Source organism: Cheilinus undulatus, linkage group 4 (genome assembly GCF_018320785.1).
Source record: "Cheilinus undulatus linkage group 4, ASM1832078v1, whole genome shotgun sequence".
NCBI lineage: Eukaryota > Metazoa > Chordata > Actinopteri > Labriformes > Labridae > Cheilinus > Cheilinus undulatus.
The window spans coordinates 26235831-26249611 of record NC_054868.1 but is presented as its reverse complement, the minus strand read 5'-3'; the positions used below and the strand labels follow the sequence as shown (position 1 = coordinate 26249611).

Below are 13781 nucleotides of genomic sequence, written 5' to 3'. Positions count from 1 at the left end.
CTCATATTGCCTATAACAGCATAACGGTAGATTTTCCTCCAGTACTGACATCATAATATTCTTATTAATAGTTAAGTCTCCAAGATCAGCAGTGATTTTGCCCTGTTCTCAATCTTATGTACATCTTGTCAAAAGTCTAAACATGATTTTTTTTTTTTTAATTATTAAACAATTTGAAATATCTATTGTGGATCTGCTTGCTCTTCAGTTTCTACAGTACCTATTCCTTTCATGAATCATCCATCATTTGGATGTTTTTTTCCTTCCCTTCATCCTCTCCTGTTGCGGTGGAAAAACTACAAGAGCAGTGTGATCATCCAAAGACTTGATTCTCTCAGCCCTCCTTCATACTCTGTGGGTAGGAAGTTGACGCTCAGAGAAGCCATGCGTGAAGAACTGCAGCCTTATCTCCAAAGGAGCAGGATGGCAACAGAAGATAAAATACACATAATGCCTTTTTGTTACTGTGGGCAGAAAGGGGCTCATCAAAAAAGGGGGAATACAAGGACAAAAGGTAAAACCACAGAGATGAATCAGACACATGCAAAGAAAAGAGGTGCACAACAGTGGTGGTTTCAGCTGTGCAGAGGGGAGCACTGCGTGTGTGTTTGAGGAAAAACAGAAAGAATCAAGTCTTTTGATCGAATAAAAATCAGATTTTCTCAGCTGAGCAAACCTGCTCCCTACTTTCTGAATGCACACATTTATGGTGCGATAAAATCAGGATCTTGGAATGATATGTACACCTTGTGGGCATAATGAAGCCCTCTCCCATGACAAATTGGTCTATATAGTGACAAGAAAAACATTTACTGCCATAACAATGGCGCCTATAGCCCAGAGGTTGCTTTGCTGATGTTGGTGTGGATCAGAATCTCCCATGAGTATTCAGTCGCCACGAGTGCCAGTTTAAATGACGAGTCTGTTTCTCATTATGCTGCAGTGTAGATTTACTCCTGACAGTGCTGGAAGGTACACATATCACAGATAAAGCCAAATGAGAGCTGGCTATCACTAAATCTGAGACGGCTGTTAAAGATTAAACCTGATTATAATGTGATTATCAGGGGGAACTTTATTTACATCTCACAGTGATCAGTACTTTGTACCTCCGCTTTTTCTAACATTCCCACGCACCAAAGATATCTGATAATTACATTTATTTGATTCCTTTACAGTATCTCAGCCATGCATTTTCATGTTAAGGTCTATGCCTCATGAGTGTTTAATTCCTAGAATCGCATTACAATAGTAATAGCTGATTAAAATTTGTTTTTCTCATGAGACAAATAAAATATTGGAGAATGATCATTCTCTGCTGCTTTAAGTCATCAGCCATCCCTAGGTAAAATTTCCTCTCTCCATTATTTTGACCACAATAAAAGAGAACGTTTGACTCATAAATGATGATTGGATGCTGGGAACAAGATCAGTAATTTCAAACAATCCAAAGCTTTCCACCAAGACACTTTTGGGGTTAAGAAACGCTGGTGTTAACAGCTCTGGGTCTTTACTCAGATTTATGAGGACAAAGAAGCCGAGGAAAGCTGCTCTGCCATAACCTTGAGGTTCAGTTTAATGGTGTGTTTATTTAAGCTAGCAGATTTACTGGTCAGAAAACCAACACTGAGTGCTTGTCTGGAGAAAAGGATGAGAGGGTTTAAGCTGTGTAGGAGTGTCTACTCTTACATTGTGTGTTTTTGTGTTCAACGTGTGTGATTTTGATTATGCGTGTTTGAGAGATTGTTGTGTCTTGTGTGTCCCTTTGTGGTAAAGACTGGGTCCACATACTTATGCAGGGGGCAATGGGCGAGCGGCTCTGCTGGTAGCCTTTAGCGCAGCGGTTGCACGTGATACCAGTCACGCCGTCTTTACAGGGACATTGTCCTGTGGTTTGGTTACAGGTTTTGCCAGCAGCACCCACGGGATGGCAATCACATGCTGTGAGGAAACAGAGGAAGAAAGAGAGGCACAGTGAGTGGTCACACACACACATAGACACACATGTGGGGAGATACAAACAAATACTATCTACAGAGAGAGGGTGGGTACACAGTAGCAAAGATAGCAGTGGTGGCAAAAATTCACCATGTTCACACAGCATCCATTTTTGAATAACATCACTCTAAAGGTGGGAAGCTTGAATGCTGCAAAAATGTATACTACGATGTACCACAGGCTACAGTTCAAGCTGAAACAACAATAAAGATTCACTACTGACAGTGATATCACCTTTATTATCATCTTTTTTTTACTGTTGGCAAGAAAGTAATGTCCTTCATAGTGTATGATAAAGAAATGCTCAACTGTGAAAGGATTGTGAGGATTAAATATAAGAATTTAATTTACTAACTAACATTAGCTTTAGCTAAGAATTCACACTGCTCTCATGAAGCTATTCCCTAGCTAGGAACCACTTCCTCACTAATGTTTATATTTCAGGTGAGAATAAAGGGCCAGCTACGATTCCTGATGCACAATTTAGCTAAGAAGCTAATAAGTGGTTTTGCTAAAACTACTTCCTAGCTAATGCCAATACTTAAGCAAGAATAAAGCAAGATTTTAGCAAAGAAGTAGTTTAGCTAGTAACTACTTTCTCGCTTAGGTTTAGCGAAATTTTAGCCAGAAAGCTTGAAAGTTGATAAACTAGAAACTGCTTCTTAGCTAATGTTTCTATTTTTAGCAAGAATACAGCTAAATTTTAGCTAAGAAGCTAAGAAGTGGTTAGGCTAGACACTACTTCCTATCTTCTGTTTATATTTAGCAAGAACAGAGCAAAATTTTAGCTAAGAAGCTAGGAATTACTTTTGCTACAAACTACGTCCTAGTTAATGTTTATATTCTAGCGAGAACACAGACAAATTTAAACAGAAAGTGGTTTAACTAGAATCTTCCTAGCTAGTGTTTATATTTTAGCAAGAAAATAACAACATTTTAGCTAATAAGCACGTGGTTTAGCTAGAGACCACTTTTCAGCTAAAATTATCATTTACAATGAATTTCTCATTTACATTTATACTACTAACCACTTGTTTGCAAAATATTAACTAGGAAGTGGTTGATTATTAGGCTAAGTTTGCTGTTTTGTAAAAGCAGCTAATGGGTAATCAAAGTTGTTGTAAATTAAAATATTGCCAGATGAAACTCCAATTTATAACCATATTTTTATTTTTCCAGTGCTTATCAATTAAAAACAGCATTGAATGTGAAGAGTTTGGCAGATTTCCCAAGTTTTTAAATAATGTTCAACCATGAAATTAGCTTAACAACATTGTTACAGCACTTTAAGCTTTCATCCCCTAGTGTTACGTTGTAGGAAAATGGCCACTGTGTGAAAACAGTCAACAACAAAGTGGTGATAGGCAGGTGGAGGTGTGCACAGAAAGGTCGAACATATTCACATCCGAGGAGCACTTGTTGTGAGGCAAGTGTGGCGTTGACACTTAAACAGCAAGAGAGGAGACATTTTCTGTCATTTTGACATTGTTTGCTAATTAGCTTATCAGCATTAATCAATCACATACCGTCATAGGAAGCTGCTAACATGAAGTTTCAGCATAATCACAAATGCCTGTGTGTGTAAGTGCTTTCTGTGTGTTGAGTGTGGCTCATTGGCCTTGGAGGGTGAGCCTTCTGTGGGACAGCAGTTGTGTGTGTGAGGTTAAGACAAAGGGTTGTGCATGTTTTCCAAATGATAAAATAATGAAGGATAATCCTAATTGCCTGTTTTTGATTTCTGCTGGGCTTTGAACACAAGCCCAAAACGTCTGTCACACTTCCTCCCGAACTGGGGGGTCTATTGAACACATGTGCCTTAGGAATGTAATAATTTTCCAATCGCTCTCCCCCAGAATCCAAGCCCTTAATTTATTTCACAGCCAAACCAGTCAGGTTGGAAATCATTGTTGAATAATCGTTGTCGGAGAGTTGTTTCTTTTCATCTATTTTTGGACAGAAATAGTAGTGAAGAGAGGTGGTTGAATTGATAGTCTTCCTAACAGCCAGTTCTCTAAATCCTAACGGTCGAATCCAGACTAGAGCGGTCTTGATAATTTATCATCAATTTCCACTTCTTCACTCAAAAGATCTACAAAGCCAAAATCAGTGTTTGTCAGCAAACTCTCACCACTTTATTCCTCACACCATGACTGATATATATTCTGTTTATTTTCCAGCAGTGATGCCGACATTCAGCCTCATTGGCTGCCCCGCCCTGAAGATTATTTTCTGCCTTGTGTCACTTGTCAGTCTGAAAGCCTTCAAAGGAAAAGCTGAATTATGTGCTTTGAGGTTTGTAGGGTATTTAGTGGTTTGGCTTGTTTTGTTTTTAACCACACAGACTGTTGAGCCCACAGTGAAAAATAACAGCCTCAAAAGAATCCGTTCATATCGGCTCATTGCATCCAAATGAGAGTTTAATGTGTTTAAATGTCACAGTTAATTTTGATGAATAGTGGATATGGATATAATCAAAATACAGGTTTCAAATGTGCATTAATTAAATATATTAAGCATTTTAATGTGACAGTCTAAACAGATGTTTTTTAGAAAAGAAACCTCTTTAGGATTTACCTTGCACTCTTGGGAACAACATCATTACCATTTTGTGAGATATTTTGTCATGTAAAGAAAATAAACACATATCCATCATAATATTAAGTTTGAAAAGTATTCACCTCTCAGATATTTTACCTGTTTTTTTTAATAATTTGTTTTTTTTCTGACAAAAAAACACCTTAATGTCAAAGTGAAAATAGATTTCTACAATGTAATGTCAATTAAAAAGTTAAGTGTTAATCTTAACTCCTTTTAAAGTGACCGACCTAATTCAACAAAAGTCTAGCCAACTGGTGCTAGTAGTTGCACAACTAGTGAAACTGGGATCAACTGAGTTCAGTGAATGTGTCTCAAATGACTAGTATAAAGACACCTATGTCTGGAAGCTCCAGTCACTGGTTAATCACAATTCCTGGCTACCATTATACCATGAAGACAAAAGAACATTTCAAGCAACTAAGAAAAAAGGTTATTGAAAAGTATAAGTCAGGGGATGGATACAAAAACAATTTCCAAGGCACTGAGCATCTCCCAGTGTTCAGTTAAATCCATCAACAAGAAATGGAAGGACTATGGCACATGTGTAAATTTGCTTAGATCAGGCCATCCTCACAAACTGAGACACCTATGATTACTCTGAAAGAGTCACAAGCGTCAGCAGCTGATGGGAGAAACTCTACATACATCAACTGTTGCCTGGGTTCTTCACCAGTCAAAGCTTTATAGGAGAGTGGCAAAGAGAAAACCACTGTTGAAGAAAACATGCGAGGCATGTGGGAGACTCCATGGTCAAGTTGAAGAAAGATCTTTGGCCTATGAGACCAAAACGGTGCTATGTTTGGCAGACACCAAACTCTGCACATGACCACTGTGAAGCACAGTGGTTGCAGCATCATGCTGTGGAGATGCTTCTCAGCAGCTGGCCCTGGAAGGCTCATAAAGGTAGAGGGTAAAATGAATGCTGCAAAATACAGATAAAGAAAACCTTTAAGAAGGTGAATGTTCTGGAGTGGCTGAGTCAAAGCTCAGATCCTCAATCCAAAAGAGAATTTGCGGCTGGATTTGAAAAGGCCTGTTCACACCCCATTCCCTTGCAATCTGACAGAGCTTTAGCAGTCCTGCAAAGAAGAAGGGAGTAAAATTGCAGTGTCCAGATGAGCAAGCTTGATACCTATCCACACAGACTCAGTGCTGTGATTGCAGCCAAAGGTTAATCTACTAAATACTGAAATGGTGGGGGCGAACATTGATGCAGTCACTTATTTCACTTTACTTATTTTTATTTAATTGACTCTACTCTGTAGAAATCTTTTTTCACTTTGACACTAAAGAGGTTTTTTTTTGTTTTGTTTTGTTTTGTTTTTTTTTTCTCAAAAAAGCAAAACTATACTGACCATGACTGACTTATGAAATCAATTAAACTACTTTTTATAGGTATTGTATACACCTAGATCAGCTGAGAACCGGCCTAGGTGTTCTTAACAGAATTCACACCAGACTTTGACCTGGGAGTCAAACAGCATAAATGCACTGAAAAAATGACAAGTGTTGGCGCGAGAAAACCAAAACTTTGGGCTGATGAGGAGACGTGTGTCACACCTATAAAGTGTAGAGCGTGGTAGAGTTGTCCATGTTTTCACCATTCTCCATACAATCAGTTCTGCCTCTTGTTTTCTTGTATGTGAATTGTTTGGTTTATGATGTAATAATCAAGCAGATGTAAGCCCACTAGTGAATGACTGAAAGGGGGGATTCTGCCACATACCATAGCAGCACTATACATCTGTCAATAAATGGATTCTCCTTTAGAGTATTCCAGTTAAATTACTAAAACAAGCTGTCGCTATAGCTCGAATGAACTGTGCATGCACACATACTGAGTTTTGAGGTTTGTGGGGGTCTTTCAAGAAGAAGCAATAGTAGCTTTATTTGTTGTTCTATTTTGAATTGAATTAAATCCACTGAATTAGTAGGTTGAGTAGATATGATTAGTGCAGATGGAAATGGAGAATAGGTGATAGTCAGACATGTGTGCACATATACCTAATGCCAGACCTTTAGAAGTTAGTGCCCCCATGTCAGGCCAGCAGTCATTGGATACCACACATGCCTCTGCCTTTCTCCACTCACACACTAACACTCTTCACCTTTATCTCTATTGCCTGTTTCCCGTGGTTCAGCTCCTGTTGCTGCTCTTATCTCTGCAGTGTAAGTGCGTGTGTGAAAGCTGCTGCTGTTCAGACCACTTATCAGACTAAGAGAGACCTTCTTTTAAGTGTGTGTATCTATTAGTACCTTTATCAGACCAATCAGTCACCGCTTTCATTGCTTAGTTGTGTCTAGCTGAGAGGGAGGAACAGCACACACACACAAACAAATGCACACGCATGGTCTCAGGAAGCCCAATAAACAGCGTGGAGGCCGGTGCAGCACGTCTTCAGGCCTGTAAATTTTGCAGCATGTCAGAGGAGTCCGGGGCTCAGGAGGGCAAAGAGGGGTTTCTGGTTGGAGCTTCAGAGAGTTCAGTTTATAATTTTAAGAGCCTTTGCCTGGTAACCACAGCCCTGAGACTAAAGCCTGCCAGTAAATCAAGGTGCACAGCAGCACATGGTCTACAGGTGGGAAACTCCGAAAGCCCTCTCCTCTTCTACAGTTTTCCCTCCTCTTTGACTTAAAGGCTGACTGAGTCTGACCCGCTGTCATGCTGGATGACAAATAGTCCGACTATGTGGCTGTATGACCCACCTGTTGGGTGAAGGGCTGAGTCACTGTGGAGAGTGTGAGTGAGAGGCTCTGGTTTAAGTGCGTGTCCACTTAGCGGTTAAGTGGCTACTACAGATGTCTCAGAAAGATACGGGGACAGAAGAAGACGAGGAAAGGCTGGTTTAGTCTCAAGGAGAAAATCAAGGAGTTAATTAGAATTGTAAGTGTGGTTGTTTTCTTATATCTTAAACTTTAATACATCTTATATATTTGTCATGCTCCTGGATGAGGATGGAGAACACAGAGAAAAAACTCTCAGAGCATAAAATATTCTTGGTTAATGTGAAGGGTGGAGAGCTTTCTCAAAGGCGGGCCACAGCCTGAGATTGCACAATGTGAGAATTTTCAACTCTGCCAATCGTTTACCATAATGCTGCCGTTTGAAGTCTGAACCCCCCCTCATTGGTTTGTGTGTTCTGTGCCAATAAGAATAATTTGTTGGCCCTGAAGTGAAGCCTGAGTCTGTGTTCCATTATAATTAGGTTTCTGCTCCTCCACATGTATCTTTGGAGAGCAGAAAGAGATGGTGTTATTGGGTTGTTCCAGTGAGCATAGCAGCTCTCTAAAAGACGGGTTGCCTAATAGAGAGGGCTTTATTTGTTGTGTTGTTTAGGGACTCATAGATACAATTAATGAGTTTAAATTGGTCAAAAGTCTGTTTTTTGTTTTTCTTTAGGCAAAAAAGCTCAACGTCAGAGTGTTCATTTTGAGCAATGATAGCTGGGTGCATATTTCTACACACGTGTCCTGTTCATAGTGAAAACTTACCAGTATGAGCATGCCAAATGGTGGCAGAACCAGATTTTTCTCTGGGGTATAGTTTGGGCTAGTCCAGAATTTAACCTGGAGTATAGCTTGACTAAATCTTACACCTCAAATCCACAATTTACTCCATGTGTTTTGAATAACTAAGCAGATATTTCAACGTACACAGTTTTACCATTATGATTTAAACATTTTGGGATAGCCCAGACTACAGTAAGGTTTCCTTACACAAGTGTTTATGCGCATTTTGAATTTGCGTTAAAAACAAATAAAGAAAACCATTAAATATTGAAAAATGGTTTCTCTGTTTGGAGAAGGTGAAATTTTGGAATATAAATAATAAGAAAGTGCAACTATTTGCAGTGGAATAACATTGAGCAAACAAATAATGGTGTCTCTTGATAATCATGCTTATGCAAGCGCCAGAGGTGTCCCAAGAACCCATCCAAGAGCACACAGGTTTAGAAGAGTTACTAAAAACTTTTCATTTCCATTGATAAAATCCTCCTCTGTTCTTATCTTTTTATTTTTATTTTATTTTATTCTTTAACTTTATTAGCCTTTAAATATTGGTTACAACAAAGCCTAAACATTTGCACTTCTGACATGGCAAAAGGCTGATCAGTATTCAGGTTTGTGGGGTGCTGACTGTTAGATTTTAAAGACCAGCCCCTGACACAAAAAGAAGTCAAAAGCTAGATTTATGTGAACAAAGAAACAGTATTTTCAGATCCAAATAGAAAAACACTTTATCTGCAACCAAACTGTGTCAGCGGAGGATACATCTAGATGAAAAAAGCATTTTTTTTTAAACTTGTTGTTCCAACTGAATCAGACCATCCCTCAAATGAAGCCTAATTTCTCTCTTTATGCAAAACATGTTTCTCATCTTCCCACTGACCGATGTAATTATATGATTGTTGATGTTCAGTTTCCGATGTGGACGCCTGCATTCCATCAATCAGCCACAGAAACCGACCTACTCAAGCCTGATTTGATCAAATCTGCATGGAGGAATAATCAAAAGCACAGCACTTGTTTGGAAAAGACCTCTCATGTTGTTATCATTGTCATCCAGTGTAGTGTAGATAGCATTTCAGGGTTTCTTAAAGGAATCACTAATGTTTAACTTTTAAATACAGTTCAGAGCAGCCTTTAAAGTCAGTGAAAACAGCTGCTCAAACTATGCTGAGTTATCACTTTAGAGCCACAATTTTATCTCAGTTAGATGTCAGAGGTGTTCAAAGACCACCCAAAGTGCAGCATCTCTTTGTCTTGCTATCACAGTATATCTCTTTCAAATACACTGTGTTGTTTTATTCAGAGGTTTCAAACTGTTAAGCATACAAACAAGGGCTGCTTGAAACCGTGCTATGTGTTTACACTCTCTAAATGAGGGGTAAAGTTATAAATGTAAGACTGTAAATGAGACAGCTGTGCCCAGCTCACCCTGCAGAGGATAAGCTGCTGCTCTTTTAATGGCCTCCTATGGAAATGAGCGGATATTGTTACGCATATAAAAGCAAACTCTTGTGCTCCTCGACCTGCTCACACTCCTACATTCTCTGTCCTTGAGTTCAATAAATAACCAAACCTCTTCATTACTGTCACTTTGGTGCGGTGCTCATGCCACTTGAGAAACGGACAGGAATTAGTTCTGCGGTTTGAGTTTCATTGAATTATCTTGAGTTATGATGTGGTCGATTTGGCAGGGAATGACTTTGACATAGGTGTTTGACAGAGGGGGAAAATCTGTGTGGTAAGTTTATCAACAGAAATTGAGTGAGCATGCCATACAGTTACATTTTTAAAGCTCTCATCTGTAACTTTCCAAATGTAGTCAACAAAAATGTTTTAATTGGCCAAAGCGAGAGTTCATGCTTTGTATCATCTGTCAGCTTGGGGTAATTACCACACATCCTTTATTGTAGGTCTGCTTTGATGTAACTGAACACCTTAGTAGAGCTCGGACAATGTTTGCTTATAATTACACAAGGCTGGGAGAGGTGAGAGGTGCACAAACTCTGGCAAATTTCATGGATTAAATTGAACAAAACGGTTTGGGTAAGCTGACAATGTTATAAATAATGATGAAATGTGTTTATGTTTGAGTGTGGTGAAAGGTACTGCAGAATGAGAAGGAGTCAGGAGTGAGTTTGAAGTGTGAGATGATTTGGAGACTCTGATGTAATGAGGATATGGCATGACTGTACTCATGCTATGAGCCCATCAGGCTGTGAATACCTTCTTTTAAATATAATAATGCTCATGAAACTTACAGTAAAATCCCTTTAAAGATGAAAGAGCTCACTCCCATGTGTTTAAAATAAACTGTACATGTCAATGTTGATGTAAAGTATAGAAAATGACATTATGTTCAAATAATTAGAGCTTTAACTGATGCATATTTGATCAGTTGATTTATCTGTAAATTATTACTCATTATATTTTATTGTGCAAATCTTCACTTAGGGAAATTAAAAGCAGAAAATGTTAAACTTTTCTCCTTTCTGAACTAAGATCAAATGAACTGAATTTCAAAAGTGGAAAAAATTGACTACTAAGCCCATGTCAATCGCTAAGCTTGTAAACAATAAAATGCATGTCTGTTCACATCATAAGCAGCATCAGGGTAAAAAAGCAGAGTCACACAAGATGTGAGAAGTGGACACCGTGTACGTGCAAAGAAAATGGATGAAAATGACAGAGTGAGAGTCAGGCTAAAATATCAGTGTTATTAAAATCTTAATACATAAATAAAGTACATAGATTTATACCAGATCTGGATCTGTAAGCGTCTACATAACGCACACCAGGTACATTTTACACAGCTTTGACTAACTGGTTTGGCTTTCCTTTAATGACTCATTTATTCAAAGTTTTCTAACATTTAATTAGTCAGCAGCATCATAAATGACACATGCGTCTACTAAAAGATAATAAGACAATGTACAAGAGGCATCACTGTGGACAAAAAAAAAAAATTCTCAGCTTTTATTTACATTTGAACAAAAAGTGGCATGTCCAAAATTATTCATACCCTTCTTAATAATCAAAAGAAAAGCCTTTATTGGCTATTACAGCAAACGCTTCCTATAATTGCTGCTAATGTTTTTGTCCATTAACCATTTCTTCACCACTTTTGCTGTGTGTTTTGGGTTGTTGTTGTGCTGAAATGTCCACTGGTGCCCAAGGCCAAGTTTCTCTGCAGACTGCCTGATGTTGTCTTTGAGAATCTTGATGTATTCCTCTTTTTTCATGGTGCCGTTTACTGTGATTAGGTTCCCTGGTCCATTGGCTGAAAAACACCCCCAAAGCATTAGGTTCCCACCACCATGTTTGACAGTAGGGATGGTGTTCTTAGGGTTGAAGGCTTCTCCTTTTTTTTTTTTACGCCAAATGAAGGATATATCATTGTGGCCAAACAATTCAATTTTTGTTTCATTTGACCATAAAACAGAAGACCAGAAGTCTTCTTCTTTGTCCAGATGAGCATTTGCAAAGGCCAAGCAGGCTTTTGTGTGCCTTATCTGGAGAAGTGGCATCCTCCTTGGTCTGCGTCCTTGGAACCCAGCAGTGTGCAGTGTCCATTGGACTGTCTGCCTTGAGACGTTGCTTCCAGCAGAGCCCAGATTCACCAGGATGGCCTTGGTGGTGATCCTTGGATTCTTTTTCACCTCTCTCACTATCCTCCTGGCCAGCACAGGTGTCACTTTTGGCTTCTGACCACGTCCTCTGAGATTTTCCACGGTGTGGAACATCTTGTATTTTTTAATAATACTTTGCACTGTAGCCACTGGAACTTGAAAACATTTAGATATGGCCTTATAGCCCTTTCCTGACTTGTGAGCAGCCACAATGTGCAGCCGCAGGTCCTTGGTGAGCCTTTTTATCTTAGCCATGACTGTCCACAAACCAACTGCAGAGAGCTGCTGTTTTTCACCTGTTGAGTTGATTAAAACAGCTGTTCCTAACGAATCAGGGTAATTAGGATGCTTTAGAACAGCTTGGACTACTTGGAATGGTATAGAACTTTGGATTTTCCCATAGACTGTGACAGTTTGCAAAGGGTATGAATAATTTTGGACATGCCATTTTTTGTTCAAATGTAAATAAAAGTTGAGAATTTTTTTTTCACAATGATACCTCTTGTACATTGTCTTATTATCTTTTGGGAGAAGCCTGTGTCATTTCTGGTCAAAAAAAAACAAAAAAACTTGCTGGTTGATAAAAGTAACTTTAAGTCAAAATTTGCCAGGGGTATGAATAATTTCGGGCTTGACTGTATTTATTCAGGTATAGGGCCTTTGTAAGTAAGATAACAAGGAGTACTGTCTAGAGCAGTGGTTCTCAAAAGTATGCTGCTGAGCTCTTTCCAGTGGGTCTCAAATGTATGCCCATAAAAACATGTTGTAAAAAAACATTGATGTGCGGAAGCCCTAAGCAGACAAAACTCAATATTTGATTTCACTGAGTTTTAATGTTATAATGATTACATATGAATCTTTTTCTCCAGATTTTACCTTACTTTCCTCTTTAATTAAGATAACAAAGCTGATTTTCTCCAGAAAAGGATGTTATTCCTTTAAAAATTGCCAAAATGTTTGAAAAATAAAATGAATGCATGCGTGTCCTTTTGTAACTATGTGCTCTTCAACTTTTTGTTTTGTCCTGTCTATTTTACTCAGTCTGTTGAAAGTTTTTAAAATGTCTGTTAGGATTCCTCATAAAGGGGTGGTGGTGGGTCCTGATGCCTAACAAGTTGAGAAACACTGGTTCCTGGTCTGCTCTTTATTATGAATTGATGTTATACAAAGAAAGGTTGACTGATTTAATGATTGAATGTGAAGCGCTTTGTGTTGCCTCATGTATGAAATGTGCTGTATAAAGAAAGTTTGACTTGTCCTGGATGAAAAACAGTTTGCAATCATAACAAATGAATTGATCACTCATATTCTGCGGATTTAAAATGATTAAGTCTCCAGATTAAATATTGGTTATAGTTAATTATTCAGCCAATCCTTAAATCTACATGTTTCTAATTAACAGGAGCCAGTATTCCTCTGTATACCATATGAAAAGTAATTATTTTACTCTTTGAATTTATCTTACATTCATAAGTTACCAAATTTAACCTTTCCACTTTAAAATCCACTTCAGGACCTTGAGGTATCTTCCTCTAGGAAGAAACAAACCCTCATGAAGTTGAGTTATGGGATGCTGAAAGAATCCAATCATTGACACACGAGAAGGGATGTATGCAAAACAACCAAAAAAGTGGTTAAATCTGCACAATTAGCTGGGCTGGCAGACACAGCAGAGGATAGGGGTTAATGATACACAATGTCCCATCCTGATGAATGTGTGTTTGCATTCCTTTGAGACAGGAGAACGGGCTCAAAGACACAGAAGGTGTTAATGTGCTTGGAGGATTGCTCAAGGTGGTGGGAAAAATGAAAGGATAGATTTTTTTCAGGGAGCTTTGGAATGAATTGAGGATGTTTGATATGGTTGCTTGATTTCCGGGATTTAATGCAACATATGTGATGTTATTTTGCATTAGTGTGATGACTGTTTTTGCTACAGTAGCATGAAGCAAGGCATCAATGCAAATGCACCTCGTTCAAAGGGAAAAAGATGAAAATGAGGGCGAGTAGATCTGAATAATAAACTGCTGCTGAAACATCTTTACAAAT

At 38.5% G+C, this 13781-nt stretch overlaps 1 protein-coding gene across 2 annotated transcripts in view; it reads right to left on the bottom strand.

Moving 5' to 3' along the window:
* ntn1a (netrin 1a) overlaps positions 1-13781 on the bottom strand; it is a 90117-nt gene that overhangs the window by 30361 nt on the left and 45975 nt on the right. The window contains exon 4 of one of the 2 annotated variants that reach the window (XM_041784813.1): positions 1792-1941. The exons of the other annotated variant lie outside the window; for it this stretch is intronic. Within the exon in view, the coding sequence (XP_041640747.1) occupies positions 1792-1941 (150 nt within the window). The remainder of the gene's footprint in view (positions 1-1791; positions 1942-13781) is intronic. 2 annotated transcript variants of the gene reach the window in all.